Source organism: Platalea leucorodia, assembly GCF_965183815.1.
Source record: "Platalea leucorodia genome assembly, chromosome: 11".
Taxonomy (NCBI): Eukaryota; Metazoa; Chordata; class Aves; order Pelecaniformes; family Threskiornithidae; genus Platalea; species Platalea leucorodia.
The window spans coordinates 7,424,155-7,443,014 of NC_138833.1; the positions used below are offsets into that span (position 1 = coordinate 7,424,155).

The window sequence follows — 18,860 nt, forward strand, 5'->3', positions numbered from 1 at the left end:
GCCGTGCCCGGGCCTTCCCGTCTCCTAGCAACGCCCCCCCCCCGCCCCCGCTCTTAAAGGGGCCACGGCCGGGAATCCCCGCGTCCCCCGCCCCGGAGCCGCCGCAGGGCCGCGGCCCGGCGCCCGGGGGAAGGGCTCAGCCTCCGCCGAGGCCCCGGGGAACGGCCGCGGGGAACGGCCGCGGCTCCGCCGGGCGAGCCGCCGGCGGGGGAGGCCCTTAGTTCGCTGCCCAGCCGCGCCTCCATTTCGCACGGAACAAACTCCCGGACGGCACCGTCACCTCTTGTTTCAACGTCAGGCTTTTTACCACGGTACAGACAGGCACGGAACGGTCACGTCGTTCATTAAAAAAGATATATATATATATATATAAAAACCCATTTGCAAGTCCCTGGTGTCCCCCGAGGACGGGGAGCAGCGGGGCCGCGGCGGCGCTGGGTGCCCGCTGCAGGCCAGTCGCCCTGCCCAGGGCGCGCCGCCTTCTCCCTTCAGAGACCCAAGAAATAATTAGAAGTCAATCGCGCTTTGGCAATTAACCTTTGGTTAATGACAGCAAGGCATTTCAACAGCCGCGGGCACGAGATGGGATTTTCCTTTTTTCTTTGCCCTGACTGAGCGGGACGCCAGTGCTTTACAAAAAGAAACGCTCGCGTCCGTCCCCGGAGACGTTTCACGGCCACGCGCCCTTACTCAGCGCGCAACACCGCCGCGCAAACAGCCACCCCTAACACCCCGACTGCGACTACCGACAAAGAACACCTTACTGCTTTCTGAAATATTTTTACCTTTCAGCCCCGTCTTCTGCTTTGCCCTGGCCTCTTGTCGCAGAGAAGACCCTTAAAATCATTGTGCTTCTGACAGGAGGTCTCCCACCTCCACTTCGAGATCTTTGGATGAAAGGTGCCATCTATTTTAAGTGCAAAATACTACGTATGAATTCAAGCTCCGTACAGCGCATCACGGGTCCAACAAAGCCGTCGTGTTTCGTCTCCCCACCTCTATCACTTTACAGCCATGGGAATCAACCAGGAATGACAGGGAAGATACCAGACCTGGAACAAAGTCCAACCACTTTAATACATTTCAAATATATTCTACAGACTATTTAATATATAAAAAGCAACATTAAAAGAATTTTGCTTTTTATACACGCTCATATTATGTGCTCAAAACTGGGAAATACCAGAATTAAGACCGCCTGTCCTACTGCCAGCCGCGTTACCAATCCAGAATAACCAAACCCAACATTTTTGCCCTCGCAGACTCTCGCACTGAACGTGTTTCACAACAACCCCCTCTCAATGCCTTTTTTACTGGCGCTCATCCCACCCCGAGCGGCTGACAAACTCTGCTCAACTTCCCCAGGCGCTCCTACAAGGTTGCCCAACAGGGAACAAATGTTAACATGAAAATGCTATTTTAAGGAGTCACTATGTTGGTATTTTTTATTGTTATTTTTTAACACACCACCATTTCATAGCAGCAATATTGCTGTAGTTGCAATGGTCTGATCACATAGGGGATGCGTACGTCTCATCTGCAGAAGCACCAAGTCCCAAAACCCAAGACAAGCCCCCCGTCCGGCGCGGATCACCCGAAAAGCCGCTCTTCCTGCAGCTCCCAGCTTCGTTTGCTGCCCGACCTCCTGCCGCCGTGAGGGACAGGACAGGGGCACCATGGCGACATGTGCTGGTACCTACGGTCCCCGCTCCCCGCCCCCAGTACCAGCTGCCAACGGGACACCCTCGGCGCACAGGCAGAGCACCAGTACGCCACTGCACCGGGACGCACAGGCACGTGGAGACTTGAAGTCTAAGCTTCAAAGGCAATTTTAATTCTGGCATTTCTCAGCTTTTGAGCACTTTGCTTCCTAGGTTTAAGCCAAGGCCATCTGTGGCGTCCTGTGCTACTCGTAGCGAGTCTTAGGAACGGGGGCAAAACCAGAGACTTGTTCAGTTTTCACAGACACGTACCTCCACGTCAGAGAGGTGAGCGCTGCTTCTGCTGCGCTAAGTCCCCACACCGGGGAGGGAGGGCAGAAGCCTGCACCTCCCGTGCCTGCACCGCTTGGAGATGTCCTTTGTAAGGAGAGTTTGTTCCACGTGTGGTACACACCCGCGGCACCCCGCCACACAAACTGCCTCCGGAGGTTAACGATGCTCAACTGGACTAACGCTCTGTTCTCTGCTGCTGACGAGTATATCCCATCCTCAACCTGCCTTTAAATGCCTGGTTTCGTAAAGGAGGATCAAGAAAAAACAGGACACTACTACACAGATCTTTTTCTTTGCGATACTAATCTCTACAGTGAAACATTCATAACTGTTTGACGGAGTAAAAATATGCTACATCAAAACTGTACCAGAAAAAGCAGGACCCCTGTAACAGCTGGAGAAGAGTTTGCAGATAAAAATCAGAATTAAACAGCCAGCTTAAAAATATGCCACTGAAAACAGGAGAAAATAAACACGGTTGTCCTTTCTTTACAGTTTGGCAGACATTGAAATTGGTGCAATTCACAGACTCTCATCTTCTTGTTCGACGTTGCTGTTGGCATCTGAGCGTGTTGTCTCACCAAGGAGCAGAACGGGCACGGCCCGCAGCCAGACAAGCACAGGGGTACATCCCTTTGACGGCAGGGAGAGCTGGGAGTGTGCTGAAGCGCTCACCTGAAGCAGGTCCTTGACTCATCTGAATTAAGCATTGCATGTTACACTTGAACAGGAAACATGCCGCCTTCCATCCACATTCCCATTCCAAACCACTGCAGGAGCAAGGACATCCACTTGGTATCAGTATGAGAAGGCTAGCACACTTAATACCGAGAACTACGCTGCTCATATGGCCGAGTGAATTGCAGGTCCATATAAAATACAGAAAGCTAAGACATCTGTCTGCTCTCCTGGGAAGAATATAGTGTTTGGACGGCAGACAAACTACCAATGAAGACAGGTTCCAAACTAATAGCGTCTCCCAGGGAATTAATTTACAAAGTGCCACTGGTCCTTGGAACCAAATACAGTGTACAGTATATTACAGCAAACACCAGCTCTACAGCTTGTGTTGGCCCATCTCTGCACTCTATGCAGAAGGAATCGAACGTTCAGACTCTTTACAATAGACTACTTCCCTTTTTATACAAAGGAAAATAAAAACATAAGTTAAAACAGCAATAAATAAAACTACAGAACGTGTGTGTCCTGGTCAGCCCCCTTTGTGCATTCCAATCAGACTGGAGAGCTTCTCACAGTGCTCAAGTTTCAGTGATTCTGCTTTCTGTTTTAACCGCTCATCTCTGTATAGCTTGGCCAAATTTGACAAATCAGACTCTGAAAGATGAAAAAAATATACATTAGGATGAAGTCGTGAGCCTACTTTACGTAACTGTTTGTCAGTGCTTTGTTATCCTTGTGGCATGGTTTTTTTAAATTCACCTTGTTTCAGTGAAACTGGGCATGTTAATGACTTTCTTTAAAGAGAGGCCATCAGGTTTCACCAGGCTAGCTACTTAAGAAAACAGTATTTTCATAATTGCTTGAAAACTCAAACAGTTATAATAACCCTCTCTACCAGTGCAGCAGTAGGACAATAACCAAAACAAAAGACTGATTATTACTGTCTACAAAGAAAACACAAACTATAAAAATATAGCTGAGAAGTCATGTAAGATTTAAAATTATGTTAATGATCTAAAGAACAGGTGATTGCTTTAAAATATACGTGTATATATTTAAACTAACTGCGCATAAAAAGGGGCTAGTAGGATACCATTTGATCTGCTCCACAGCACTTGCCTTCGGAGATAGCGCTATTTACATTTGAATTAGATGTCATCTCACCGTGCACTGATCCTCACTGACTGTCACCAGGCCCAGACTGGCGGAGGGGTTTACTCCTCACCTATCCGCGGTACTGAAGCCACACGCCAGAAGTAAAGAAAGCCTCCCTCCTGACTGCTTTTCCTGTCGCTGCCTTGGGGCTGTGCCAGGTGTCTGCAGCCTCCTAAGCCAAGCAGGAACTACAAGACATCCACCCCTGCCCACGTCACTGAGGAAGGCAATTCTTCTGGCAGATCCACTCCGCGAGGGCCCAGAGCACCCATCCAAATACATACTTGAAGGTACAGATAATTGGGTTTTGCTGTTGTGCTTCTCAGAATTCAAACTCTGTCTGGCAAGAGGTTTGCCCAGAAGGCATTATAATTATTTTTTTTTTTTGGTATTGATTACAGGAAGGTGAGGGACTCGTCTGAAAGGCCTCTGTGCCCGTTCATTAACGATACAATCTCGAATGTACTTTGCATATTTTTTCCCCTTCTTCTCAAAACAGAAATAATCCCATTGTTTAAATTATTCCCCCCCCGGTAATTCAGAGAAGTTTCTTTTGCTGATTAGCTAATGAAGTTTTAATATAGCTTTCTCCCTGAAGAATAACTTCAGGATTAGATGCACCTCAGAGAATAGCAGTAATTTGTTTCTGAAAAGGTCAAAATTTCCCTAAGCACAGGCTACCTGATGAAACTCAATTTTTCAAATAGCTTTTATATATCTGACAAGTCCCTCATTTTACAAAACCATTCAGAGTGGAAAGAACTTCAACAGGTCCTTTCATGCCTTACGTCCTCTGTTCCTGTCCCACTGGAATTTAAAGCCATTTAACCCTCCACCTATTATTGAAAAGCTTTACAAATTGACAGGGATAAACATTTTATTTCAGATCAGAAATCAATTTTCAGGTTTTGTAACTAAAATGCCACTCAAGTAGTGCCGGGCACATAGCCTTGACAAGCCTTCAGCAAAACTAGACTTGGGTAATTGTCTCCGAGTCCAGAGTCCCTGGAGTTCTGCAATGAAGAATCTTAGTTTACACTTATCCAACCGGGCAAGAATATTCACTGCAAATTCTTGCACTTTTGACAGCATTCATTCTGTCACGTTGGTTTATTTACGTTTTTCAATCTTTTACATAGAGTTGTTCCTTTGTACTTTTTGGAGCTCTTTGCAGTCTTATGTTACCATTGTGCTATCACAGCCGAACAGTCTCCTGTAAAAACCTGGGACGTGCCTTTTGTACTGTATCAAAGATTTCAGAAGACCAAGAACCACAGCATACGCAACTTTTACACAGTATTCTGCTGTGAACGGAGGAAAACTGTCTACTGCAGCAGTATAAAAGTGACCGGCTGAACAAGATACCGATGTAGCAGTTACTTTTGACGTTTTCATTAAGATAGTTGGACACCAGGTAACACTTTTGAAGTCATAAAATCAAGGACTTTAAAAATCAACCTGTTCCTCTATAACTATGCCCATTTTGCTGATGCTAAAGAGAAATGCACCCTCAATTATAAACCAAACGTACTATTAATAGACATTCAACTGACAAAAGAAAAGTTGACCAAATGAAGTTAAACACTTAAACTAGAATTAATGGACCAAAGTTATGAAGCAACAGCTGACTAAGGCCTGTCTCAGCATCTCCAGAGAACTTTTCCCCAGCACTCCATCTTGTATTCACAGTTTATTTTTACAAACTTGGCTGTACTAAAGTTAGCACAGTCTCAGCTGTGCTCATTACCTGCTCGCTGGCCTAGATGGTAATCATTCTGAAAATGTTTTTTTTTAATTACAGTGGTCTCTTCAGGCTACTAATTGTGGACCTTGTAAATACATTTGCAGATGTGTGACTAATAAAGTCTCTTAAGTGAAAAAAGCTCCAGAGGAGCACTGTTTTTCAGGCATTGCTTGACATTCAATGCTGGATCATCTCTCCGTCTCTGACTATCAGTCTCTCTTAGACTTGCAAACCCTGTTGCCCATTTTGGGGCACGGCACTCCTTAGCTCAAGGTCTACATGAAAGAGACAATACGGCGACTTTCAGTTGCACAAGGTCAATTAAAAGGATTTTTCAGTACGAAATAAATTCTATCCCTATAGCAAGCCTACACATGAAGCCTACTTTTATGGTTATTAACAGCCACGTTATACCTAGAGGCTGCTACTCCCAGCCTCAGAGATCACAGGTCAAGCACACCAAAAACTAAGGGATTGTTTGGGATTTTTATGGTCTTATATTATGGGTTCTTTTCTTTTTTAACTTCAGAACCTACATCTGTGTATTTCTCTTTAAAAGCAAGATTGGTAACTTTTATATAAAATAAACCAAAACAGCCTCTGGATGAAAACAAAACAACCCTTCCCATCAAAAACCTGTAAATAGTTTGGAGTCAGCAATGCTATTGTTACCTCTAGCACAGGATTAAACAAGTCTCCTTTAGACAAAGTGTATGCTACCATAATGATGCAATTGGTAAAGAAACCGTAAACAAGTGCAAAGTCACTTTTTAGTAGTGTGCTGAGGACTGTTTTACACGGAGCAATTTAGAAAGCCCTACTAGTGTGTGAAAGCAGCTTGCCTGCTGCTATTAAACATTTACACAGAAACAACTTCTTCCCGTTTCCTTTATGCACAGCAGTAGTTTGTGTTTACTCATTTTAAGGTGATGAGTTCTTCAGCTGAAAAAAATAAGTCACAACATCCCAACTTCAGCTAGTCCTTGTAACTTGATTTTTGTTACTTTGTACAGTTACAAAAGCAGCAGGGATTTGATCTATTTTAAATTAACTAGAAGAGTAGTAATTAACAAATAATACAATACGGGGTTAAAATATATGCTTTTATATGAGCCACTGATCGAATTAGGACTGACGTGAGAATCATGACTTTGAATGCTCACAGTTTTGTGTTCTCCCTTTCTGCATTCAATTCTTGTTTTTAAAAGACAATCTTGACTATGGTGAAAAACATGATCTCAAACTCATCTAAAGATAGAAAATGCAAATAAGCGCACAAAACAAGTACAGAAGCACGCTCTTTGAAAACTGATACCAGTAACACAGTCCACTGCAAGATTACCAAAAGCACCTGAATAGGCTATGGGCTCTCCTTCTGATGAAGTTTTGAAGAAAAAGTTAGGTAACCTTCTCGTGGAGCCAGCTGAAGCAAAAATGATTCTACTCCAGCAAACGAAAGGTGAAATGGGTGATGCCTCAAGATCTTCTCTAGCCCTAGCAATTTGTCAGACCTACATAAATGTGGTGGATTACACATTTAAAACATTATCACTGAGAGTTATTCAAGCATAAAAACTGCGTGGAAAAAATGTCTCACATGGTGAAATCTACTTTCCACTTGTCTCTCAGAATCGCCTAAAATGAATTTCGACAAGAGCCTCAAGAATAGCAAATTCAGTGTTAAGAGCAGATGTGAGAAATACCAGGGCAAGGTTTGAGATGTTAAATGCATCGGAAAATGAGGCTAAAAATGGCAGTGCTTTGTGATGCATAGCCATCAGACAATTACTGATGGGTTGTAGGCACACACTTGTAACAAAAATAACTTACTTTGCTGTTTCTCCTTCCAGCAGCTGGTCTGAATATAGTCTATGTAATCTTTTTCAACCGTTTTCTCTAGCTCTTGAAGTTCTGCTCCTTGATAATTCTTTTCAAAGTTTTTATCGACATAGTAAGGCACCTGCAAGTTCTCTGTTTCTCTGCTAATAACGTGGCCTATGGACCTGTGAAACATCATGGAGAAAACAGATTTTTTTAGCAGTTCAAATATCAAGAAATCAAAAGATGTTTCTCCATATTAGCCTTTCCAGAGGACAGTATTTACAACTTCTTTAGAATTACTTTCTGCAGGACTATAGCTCCCTCAACCATCCAATAAGGAAATTACAAGTCTCAGGCACAGCAAGCTGTGCACTACAAACAGAATTCATCCTCCCTGCTAGAAACCACAGGCAAATATCTAATATTTGGAGATATCAACAAAGAACTGACTCCGAGCTGACACTGTTCTTTCCAAATACTGTGTTTGTATTTCTGGCAAGCTGGGTCCAGAAAGCATGGGAATTGATAACAAAGGTAGAGATTATAGGAAAGGCATACGGCCCTAGTACTGCTTAGGGCACAATGCAATTGAACCTGGATTTTCCTGATTTCTGCATCCTTTAGTAGAAATAAGAATTTGCAGGGGAGATTCTAGTTACACTTTCCTTCAGGGTTTTATAATCATGGGTAAGCAAAGTGGGGCATGGAATATCCCAAAGAAGATCCTGTAGGTAGGATTAGCCACTCTGACACAGCCACTGGATTAAACTATACTCTTATACTGAATTTCCTTATTTGAGCAAAGATACCCAGGCGTATTTTCAAATCACTGCCCAAAGAGGCAGGCAGCCAAAACACAAAGGTTACACTCTACTCAATGGAATCCAGTTTGCCCCTTCTGTTTCCTGGACTCCTCTTTTCCTTCTCTCTCGCTGTGTCTCAGAGGTGTATGCTCTCTTTATATAAACAATTTCTTTTAGCTTTTAGGCTGTTACTTTTTTAAGGATATGATTTAGAGAAACAGCATAACTGTGTACCAGCCTCAGGCCTGACTATCTCAAATCAACAGAAGGGGAGGTAGTGAAGAAAAGCAGGAGAGATTAGCTGCTCTGCAGGCAGCGTGGGAGGTTTCACATGGGACTGGCAGATAGCAAAAACACTCTGAAAAAAAAACACCCAAAAAACAACCCCCCTCTTACGCTAGGTCTACACACTGACATCTTGTGGTAAAAAACGATAAAGGCTGTCGGGCTGCTCTGACAGCGGAGAGGATATGGACCTAAACCTAAGTAGTTTTGCTCCTGGAAGGGAGCAAGGGGAGTGTTTGGAGCACTCTGCTACCGCTGTGTGCAGCAGGTTCTCCAAAACCTGCTGACTCCCACTCCTGTCTCTGTGAGAGCCAGCGAAGGTGGCTGAACTGGTCGGCTCTTTCCCACTAGAGAGCTTCCCTCCTCCCAACACTGGATGCCGAGAGGGGCAAGCGGGTTTTCCTCTGCCCCACAAACTCAGACTACGGCAGGCCTGGTCGTGCTCCTTCTGCTTCCAGAGCTGACCAGTTCAGTTTGCCCTCTGCAACCCGGGGGTCCTGCTTCTTTACAGATGTTAAACCAGGGCATTTCAAGGCTTTAATGACTGTGGAGCCTGACAATTCTTCCAGTAGAATTCAGGCTCCAGAGCAGATTTGGATTTATGCTGCAAACCGCAGGCTTCATTTTGCAATTGCTTTACATAGGAACCTCGGTGGTGGTCCACAGATCCCTGGGGGCTGGGCAGGCCAGAGGCTGATCAGCACTGTAGCTGGGCTACACCCACATTCCTGCCACTGTATCACTGTGCAAAAACATTTCACACCAGTTGAGAAAGCTTTCTGGCTCAGTGCCTCTATTTGTTCAGCACACAGTACAATAAAGCCCACCATAGTTAACTTCATAGCGATAATGCTTAGGAGAACTCATCAACAGAGACTGTTGCTATTTCCTTATTTACAAATTGATAACACTTTCTAGAAAGAGCAGAACAGAGCACTAACATGCGTTTTGCTATCAAGTCCAACTTCCGTCTACCACCTTATCACAAACACCAAAGACCCGAAAAATGTGCTTTTAAATGACTTACGATTTGTAGAATAGGCTGTAGGGTGGGTTTGTGGCCATCAGTTGAGTTATAACTGACACTATTATTATTATGAAAACTGGCATCAACTGAATAAATGCAGAATATGAATTCTGAAAAGAACAACAATAATTAGTAGTCAAGAAAAGATACAGATAGAAAAGGATGCATTTGTTCACAGCAACCATCTATCACAGATCAACAATGTATTAAATGTACACTGAAAAGAAAAAAAAAGGAAGTACTTCTGAATTTTGAGAGGGATGACACTTTAACTTCAAAATAACCTTTATTAATAATCTCAGAAAACTCTTTAAAGCCATTTTTTTTCAAATATATTTTAATGACATTTCTTTCATCTACAGCTTCCTTCACAAGGCGATAGATGCCCACAGCACTGTACCTGTCAGTGAGCAGCTGACAATCCAAACTGAAGGAACACATTGCAATTCCCATTTGTGCCTATGGCTTTCCATGCATCTTCTGATGTTTGCTACATGCATTCTAAAAATCTCATTCTCTGTTCAAACACTGGATAAAATGGCTAAAAAGTAAAGGGTTAAGAGACCTTATATAGCATAACTTGGGACAGGATGCAAGCACTTGGTTTTTTTGTTTGAATGAATTTAGTAGAACAAAAGAGTGGGGAAAAAAACATCAAAAGACCAAAGAGTTCTGATAGCCATAGAGAAAAGACAGATCTTTACTTCTGCTCTTCATCTCATTTTTAAACTGCCCTTCTAAAACGCCTTTTCTAATCAGGAGCAAAATATAATATGCAGCTATTTAGAGTTTGCTCTCTGCCCTGGGATAGCAGCAAGAATACCTGACACAGTAGTAGGTGGGATTCATTTGCCCTAGCATAGCTGTCTATAGGCTTTATCAGGTTTTTTTCAGAGCCCGACAAGAAGAGAGTCAGAGGGAAAAATTCATCTTCCTTGGAGAACGATCTCGTTAGGTTAATAGACTGCCTTCGGAGGAATTTTCTTCCAAGGCAGGTGGCATGTATGTATGTGCGCTTGTGTCTCATCTGGAGGTTTCTGTTGGTAGAAAAGCATCCCAGACCCATCCTGTCCCGGGGCTGGAAGAAGCCTGTGCAGCACCTGGGCAGAAGTTTTCTGCTAATTTACGGAAGGATTAAACACGCCATGAGGCAAGCCAGTACTGCCGTATCTGTTATCAATCCACGTTTGGACTAATTGTTGTTGGATTACCAAACCATTAGAGCTTGCAAAAATCAAGCACCAGCAAAACACTTGGTGACAGGAACTCCAGGGCCTGTAATCCTATCAATACAAGGTATTTTTAAAGTAGTGATTAATAAAAGACAACCTAGTTACTTTTGAAAACATCCATTTTGGCTGCAGCACTTGAGGATAAACACTGAGCATTTAAGGATGGGAAAGTCTGTCCTGGCTTCAGATGTGTAAGTGGACCCCTCACCCCGGTGAAATATTTAAGCCCAAGAGATGCCTCCTCCTGGCTACCTGTGGCCTGTTTTCTTCCTCCTCTTGCTCCTGCGTCCATGCTCTTTCATTTCGGTGCCTCCGTGGATAATAGTGCGCATCTCTGGCTACATTTGAGAACATATGGATATTTCCTGTTAAAAGAAACCAAGAGAGAGTCATGATTTTCATCCAAGCTGGTGCTTACCTGTATTTCTCAGAGTTTCTAGTTGATCATCCAGGCTTACACTACACAGCCTGAAATACAGTTGAGAGACCTCAGATTAAAAAGCACCAACACACCTCAGATTTAAATGTCATAATAATATGTCATTCCAAAAAGTGTACCAGAGAAATTGCGAAGTGTGCCCCAAGTCCATCTTAATTTAAATCAAACTGCAGAAACATGCTATAATTTTTATTATTGTATCTCATATTTTAATACTGTTTTTGTCACATTCACTTGCACAGCCATAGCTTGCGTTGTGTCCCCAGGCTCTAAGCAGGAAAATTAATTTGCTTCACCAGACTCAGGCCATGAATTATGGCTTCCCCTAATTACTGAACATGGTCTTCTGCACTCATTTCTACTTCCTCTTCCTTCAAGCTATTAATAGTTTCACTTAATGATTTTGTAATAAGGAAAGAGATTTAAAAAACGAGTTAAAAAAAAAAAGTACAATTCAGGATTTCCTTTCTTGCACGCTGAATATAGTTGATTTATTTTTAAAAATTCTAAAATGAGGAAAGAATTGCATATGCTGTTTCGATTTGAAGCTTCAACTCCGATTTTATCACCATATGAATATCTTAATAATAGCTGTGTTCTCCTCTTTTGAAATTCAGAATTTCTTTGTATTAGAGAATTTAAATTTATGGCCTTATCATGACAACAGAAATGCAGATCTATTTTTAAGCCCTGGGAAAGATATCACATTATTTTACACTCTTATACTGTCCTTTCTCTAAATTTCCCAAAGAATGCTGCAAGAAACCTGGGTGGAAAAGACCTTTGCTATTGTGTCAAAACATCTGTTTCCTTGCTTGTTCAAAGAGTTTTCCAAGGGTCTAGGCACGTTTGCAGTCAGAGCTCCAACAGAGAGCCAAACAAGGCTGGCTTGAAGAACAAAAGTTTCTTTCTTGAAAAAGAAAGGTTGTTTCTATCATTCAACACTGCTCAGACAATATTTTATCAAGCTGTGAAAAAACAGAAGCAAGTGTGGGAAGAGAAGAATGGCTTTTGCAGGGTGCCTAGAAAAAAGTTTTCCCAAATCCTAAGTTTCTCAAAGAATTGCTGCCAGCAGTTTCTTTCCTTCCATGTGCACTTATTTTTTATGAGAAGAAAGTTCAACTTGTAGCCTCTACCCATTATAACTGCAACACTCTGCCACGTGGAGAGTCTCCTTTTAGACTGAGGACATTCAACATTTTAACTTTTAATATTTTTCCACTTAACATCCACAGAGGAAAAATGCACGGCAAAAAACAAAGCCATAAACCTGCCCACAAAAGCTATAAAAATGAGTTTACCCTAACACCAACATTTCTTGTTCAGATTTCCAGAAAGCCTGGTGATAGCAAGGCGTCACAAAACAAAAACGAGCACGACACTGCAGCTTAGCACAAACTTCAGCTCACGCACGCAAGTCCCACTTTAACATTACGACGGTTAAAAAAATGGTCTCTTTATATCAACTATCTGGACACCCTCTTACTAGTTAATTCTCTTGCTAAGTAGAAACTGTGTGGACTTTGCTTATTTGGAAAACTGCTGAACTGACGATTTTCCATAATTTAAAACTCACTCTTAAATTACAAAATGTAAATAAATCTAGCCTTCGGCTGGGGCTGCACGGCTAGAAGGCGCGTCCCCTGGGTGGTGGATAGGGGATCCCTCTCTGGAGGGTGCACCGGATAAAATTGAAGAAGGTGCCGCGAACCAACGCAGCCTAAGGGAAGGCCACCCTGACAGAAAAACCACTGGCCCTCCAAGTCATGGGGGTTGGGCAGGAGGCCAACTACCTCCTCCCGGAAAAAAAAAAAAAAAAAGGAAAAAAGAAGTTGTAGAAACGACGAGCATCAGAAATGGCGGGGATGGAGAAAATCAGTAACGAAGTGAGGAGGAGGAGATGGAACTGGATCGGTCATGTCCTGAGGAAAAACTGACAGAAGACTGCGCTGTGGCCCTTGGGTGGACTCCAGAGGGAAGAAGAAAGCGGGGTCGTCCAAAAACGACCTGCTGTCGGATGGTGGAGGTTGACTGCACGGCACGCAGCCGCAGACCGATCGAAGTGGAAGAACGATGTTCGTGCCTCGTGTGCCTCCTGGCACTGAGAGAATTCAGATCAGATCAGAAATAAATCTAGACCCAAAGATTTTTTTGGTGAGGAAACTACTGTTTACTACCAATACCTATTACTATGGAATTATCTTTTTATTTTCTTATTCTTTGCCACTCTGATAAAAATTCCCATTTACTTCTTCATGCCACTCTACCTGTTCAACTTGCCATGCCCACTACCCAAATTCCTCCTGCAGCTCCTCCATTTCTTGTCCTCAACTCGAAGCATCCCTGTCACCCGCAGCTACGTTGCAGTCACGTACCACGAGGGCAATGTTTCACTGGTAGCTGAGGCAAAAGGCACACACAGGTGCAATTTGTTGCAAAATCAGAAACGGAAAACTTGCAAGCTCAGTGTAGAATTAATGCCACGCTGAGTTTGTCTCACTTTGCACATCTACCCATCAAATTTTGAAAACAATTTGAGGTCCCCTGAGCTGCAACATGCTACCGTACAGACTAAGGTTACAAGGAGCTTGTCAGTAATTACCTGTACCTGTGGCTTTAGGCTGTAGTAATTGGTGTGTATGTTGCTTTATACCACGCCTTGGAGGTGAGAAAGTTTACAAGAGTGCTAAAGCAATTCGTTAGCTACTGCTAGGAAGACCCTTGAGCTCAGCATATCTTTCAAATTTACTTTTAACCCAAACCTGTATTCCACTGATCTTGCAGTATCTTTTTATTTTTACTACAAATACAAAAGCCAAGGCTGGACTGAGACGCGCATGGAGCTGCTACAGGTACGGATCTACTGTTCTGTTACTGGATACTGTATATCGGGTAACAGCCAGCCTTTCCTGGCAGGCATCACTTTCTAAGGTAAGTTTTCATTTCTTTATAGTATGTAAACTGCTGCGAGCCAAACGAACTCCCATGTTTTCCTAGTTATAGGGGCACTGAGACAACAATGCCAGGAGCTGCTGCCATGCTGTACTGGAATGCAGTAAGGTGTCTCAAGTACATCACCATCAGCAAAGATACCTCTGATCCCTTCCCAGTCACACCTCATTTTACCTTCCATACCACCGCTGGCTTCAAACAACGGAGGGAATAAAAGCAACAACAAAAAGAAGGGTCTTCAGCTACAGCTGGTATTACAATGCTGCTTACCCAAGAACCAAACAGCCTAACCTCTTGCCAGACTAAAATGTTCTTACCCCTAACTAGTACTGTCAGAAATTTTCAAGAGAGGCTGGGAGGTTCGGAACTTGCCCCGGCAGCAACAGCTGTTACCCCACTGGCAGCGCTCCCTTCCAGGAGCATTCCTGGACAGCAAGGCTGGGCTTTGACATTTTTTGGAGAATGGAGTTGCTAAAATCTGAAGTTAAGGAACTCAATCCCATGCATTAAGGGAGCTTTTCCAGGCATAAACAGCTAGGCAGGGAGAAAAGAGTAAACCCAAAAAAGTTTTTGCTCTTTTCAGATGTATAATCAACTCCCTGAGCAGTAGCAAGAGAAGCTGAGCTTCCTTTATGGTCTAGTGTCAGTTCATTGCATTTCAAAAACGCTGCAGACAGATACTGACCTGTAGGAAAGTGCCCACCAAAAAACACATTAAATATTTCTTCTGGTGTAATGTCTGCTTCAAATTCTGTGTAGTAATTATAGTGCCTGGTCTGGCCAGTGCTGACGTGCTCTTGATCACTTCCGAATTCATCGTATCGTAATCGTTTTTCAGGGTTGCTCAGAACTGCAAAAGCATTGCCTATTGCTGGAGAGTGAATTAAAAGCAGTGTTACACAGGCATACCACGCAGTATTTCCAGATCTCAGACTTTTATAAGCAGAGTAGCAAAAAAGCCCAAACAGGCATAGAAAATTTGTGCTTGACCAAAGACTGAGTTACCTTTGAAAGAACTCCCTTTGTAAAAAAAGGTGTTACAACGCTGTCATTACCTGTGATGGAACCTATTTCCTGCTATCACTGATATCAGGAGAAAGACATAAGTGTTAAAGTATATGGACAGAGTTGAAATACTTGTAAAACTGAGGTGAGAGAGTCCACTTCAGTCAAGAGATTGGGTGAGAATATAACATTTTACCAGATCAAACTAAGCACTGATACAGAAGTGCACCTCCATATACCATATACAGTTAATACAAAGTTAATAACTGCAGAGACTAATTAAAATGAAGAACCATATTCCAAGTTTTTTTGTCAGGAGAGATGCTTGTGAAGCTGTACAGCATATCTATTTCACACTCTATGTCAAACCATCCAGAAGTATTTGTTTGGTTCATCTTCTTCCTTGATCTTTGACAGAACACAGCTGGAAACAAGTTCATAGAGAAACACAACCCCAACACAACAAAATAAAGAAAAGCCCTTCAAAAACTCCTTGTTCTAATAGACTATGAATGAATACCTTACTTTCCTCGCGCTGCCTTACAGTGCTGCTGCAGACAGCTGCAACACAGGACGGAAAAGGCAAAAGATGTAAGAGTTTAGGTGTTAACATTGCTGATACAGGTTTAGATTGCAACGTTACTGAAAAGTCCAGACACAGAATATTGGACTCAAATTTCATATGCTTGCATCTATATAAAAAATTTTTATTTGTGACACAGAGCAGTTATTGATTACACAACACCACACTCTCCTGCATGGCCAGTATCATTTCCACGCATCGTTCTGAACCTTTAGCAGTATCTAGGAAAGAGATCTGGGATATGTTTCCCTTTCCTTCCAATGGAAATCTGTATTCTGAAGATTAAAAGGCAAATCTTGCCGACCAGCTGCGGGATTTCGTGGAGATGCGCATAGCTGTCTATAGAAATGACAAGCTATATGGGCCCGTATGATGCCTTTACATAAGGCGCAGAACTGTTAAGCCTGAGGCAGTCTGTCCTCCTTTTAATCTTGCTTTACGACTTTCGAAGCCGGGCCAGCCCCCACCTCACCTTTAAAGGCCTCCGTTGCTCCGGGGGCGCGGTTCTTGTCAGGGTGAAATTTCAGGGCCAGTTTGCGGTAAGCTTTCTTCAGGTCCTCCTCGCTGGCGTCCCTCTCCACCCCCAGAATTTCATAGTAGTTCCGACACCTCTTTATTCTGGAAGCGCACACAAGGTTACCTTTACCGGCCTATCCCGCGGACACCGCCGCAGGCCCCCACCAGAGACCCCCCGCCGCCTGTCACCGAGCCGCCGCTGCCCCCCGAGCCGGCCGCGCTGCTCCCTCAGGCGCTCCTCTCCCCCGGCCCCGGCCCGGCGGCGCTCACCGCCGCACGCCGTCCAGCTGCTCCGCCGTGTAGGTCATGGCGGGCCCCGGGGCAGCCCGCCCGCCCCCCGCGCCCCTCACAGCCCGCCGCCCCGGCCCGCCCGCGCCGCCATGTTGTGCGCGGAGGCGGCGGCCGCGCGGGGGCCTCTGGGTGCGGGAGTCCCGGGCGGGAACTACAGTACCCAGCGGGCACCGCGCGGGGGCGGGGCTTACGGGGGCTTGTGACGCTGTAGCGAGGCTCGGTGACGTCATAGGCAGCGTCCTGAGGGGCAGGAGCACCGCGGGTTGCCCTCAGCGCCGCCGTGGTGGCTTGGGTGGGCCGAGCCTCAGCCGCCGGCCTCCCTCCCGCAGGCTGTCCCAGGCCAACCCGGGGTGCGGTCGATGCTGTGGCTGGGACGATAGCTTCAGGGAACGACATGGCGGCCTTGGCGCTGAGGGCGCCGTCCTGGCCGCGCTGCTGCGTTGGCGGGGCCACGGGAGAGGGTCTTGAGTCGTGTTGAGACTGGAAGGAGCCTGGAGAAACGCCTGCTCCACACCTTCTGACCAAGCTCTGGTTGGAAACCCCTCAAGGGCTTGTCCTGCAACTCCTTCCAGCTGCAGTCATGCATTGCTTGTGCTGCTGCTTGTTTCGCCTCAGCCCATGTGCCAATTAAAGCTGGGCTAATGAGCTGTGGAATTGTGGTGTGAGGGAGCTGGTATCCCTCTTTTTTTAGAGCAAACAGCTTGGAGAAGATCTCTCCTTTCATGTGAGCAGCAGTGACTGGAAGTTAGGGGTTACATCACTTCTATTGTTTATTTTTTATTCATTCTTTCTTTTGAACAAGGTGGAAGTTGGAGACTTACTTTTGAATGTGGACCAGTTTTAGAGCGGAGCAGGTTCAGGTTGTCAAGACCATCAAGAGTCTATGGAAAGACAGAGCACAAAGGAAGGAAAATTAAGCATGGCAGCATCTTTCAGAGGTCATTGTGGAGGGGAGAGTAGTTAAAGCTTGACATTTACTGAAGTGTTTTGGTGTCGCAGGTGCTTACCAGCTGCCTTTGTGGTGTCTTCCTGGGACTGAAAACCCACTTGTGAGGCTCCATGCACCCAGTAACAGGTCTCTGAAATCTGGAGTTGTCTGGATCCACCTACCTAGGAATCACCTGGGATCTTGCACTAAGCAAACTCGCCAGTCTGGTGGAGGCTGGGTGAGTGGAGTGATGTCATTTTACTTTTCAGGAATTTTACCAGAATGGCTTCATTTCTTTAAAAAATAGCTTATCAAACTACCTGATGTGTCTGTTAAAGATGGAAAGTGTGTTGGATCTTCGCAGGAGTTGTGCAAATGTTGCATTTATTTTGCTGAACACTTCATTGCCAGCTGCAAAGCACAGCTACCTCTAGCGCTGCACGTTCCAGTAAACATCTCTTATCCATCCTATAAAATTAAATGAAGCTAAATTATTATGTTTCATTAAACTGTGCAGGGAAATGTGTGCAGTGATATCTATTTTGAGTGCTTGGCTAAATCTTTTTTCCCTTGACTTCACAGTTTATCTTCAGGGTTGCTGGATGTTGATGCTCACGTTAGGAGAAGGCAGTATCTCGGCGTACTGCTGCTGGGGAGATGAGGTGCTCTGGAGGTCTCTGTTGACTATGTAGCTGGTGAAGCTTGCAAGCAGGAGTCATGGCGAAGATGGGCAGAGGCAAAGGCAAAGGTAGTTGCAGAGTTAGTGCTTTAGTACATTATGCTACTGAATAAAGCAGCTGAGACCTCCAGAAATACCCAACAGGGCATTGTTTCTCTTAGGGTCGCGTGGAGGCTGGACATAGATGTCTCCATCATCCTTGGTTGCTCGGCTTATAAGGATGTATTTTTTGCTGTAGGCGGTAAGAGTGACCGGCAGCTGGGTCTGAGCCAGCTCGGGTTATGAACCAACTGGCCCCAAACGTGAGCTGTTGCACTGTGGAGCCTAACGGAGGGCTGTTCTCATTATCATGGCGACTCGGGGGTGCGCTGGTGGTTCTTGGTGCTGCCATAGGGTGGGTACTCTGGCTAAACTGGAAGAGGCAGCTGCTTTTCTGGTCCATCAGGAAGCTCTGGGAAAGTGGTGGTACAGAAGATGGAAGCTCTCCCAGCAAACTTGGGCTACCAGACTTCAGGACCTGAAGGAGCTCAGCATTTTGCTTGTGGCCACTCCTTTTTGCACTTAGATAAAACCCTGTCTATGCAGAGACCTTGTTCTTTACACTTCAGATGAGCATGTTGGACCTGTGGGAAGACGGCGATCTGCCTGCCTGAATCTCAGTTATTAATAATAAAGTATTTAAGATGGCAATTTGCATTTCAGCAGCACCTTTAATTCATGGCTCT

General features: G+C 44.6%; 1 protein-coding gene across 2 annotated transcripts; it reads right to left on the reverse strand.

Moving 5' to 3' along the window:
- Positions 1-2,270: 2,270 nt before the first annotated feature.
- DNAJC18 (DnaJ heat shock protein family (Hsp40) member C18) lies at positions 2,271-16,637 on the reverse strand. Of its 2 annotated transcripts, none has more exons than XM_082323913.1 (7): positions 16,508-16,637; positions 16,194-16,339; positions 14,819-15,004; positions 10,995-11,107; positions 9,511-9,620; positions 7,405-7,577; positions 2,271-3,329 (listed from the first exon to the last, which is right to left on the reverse strand). In XM_082323913.1, the coding sequence occupies exons 1-7, from the start codon at positions 16,543-16,545 to the stop codon at positions 3,205-3,207; spliced, it is 891 nt and encodes a 296-aa protein (XP_082180039.1). In that variant the 5' UTR covers positions 16,546-16,637; the 3' UTR covers positions 2,271-3,204. The 2 variants fall into 2 exon arrangements, with proteins under 2 accessions (XP_082180039.1, XP_082180040.1); XM_082323914.1 differs by lacking the exon at positions 2,271-3,329 and adding an exon at positions 3,343-6,516.
- Between the last annotated feature and the right edge of the window lie 2,223 nt (positions 16,638-18,860).

Coding starts and splice junctions, on each gene's coding strand:
- DNAJC18 (XM_082323913.1), bottom strand. CDS start 16,545: ATGACCTACACGGCGGAGCAGCTGGACGGCGTGCGGCG. Junction 11,108..14,818: donor TGGTGGGCACTTTCCTACAG/GTCAGTATCTGT, acceptor TTCTTTTAACAG/GAAATATCCATATGTTCTCA. Junction 9,621..10,994: donor AGGAAGAAAACAGGCCACAG/GTAGCCAGGAGG, acceptor TGTTCTTTTCAG/AATTCATATTCTGCATTTAT.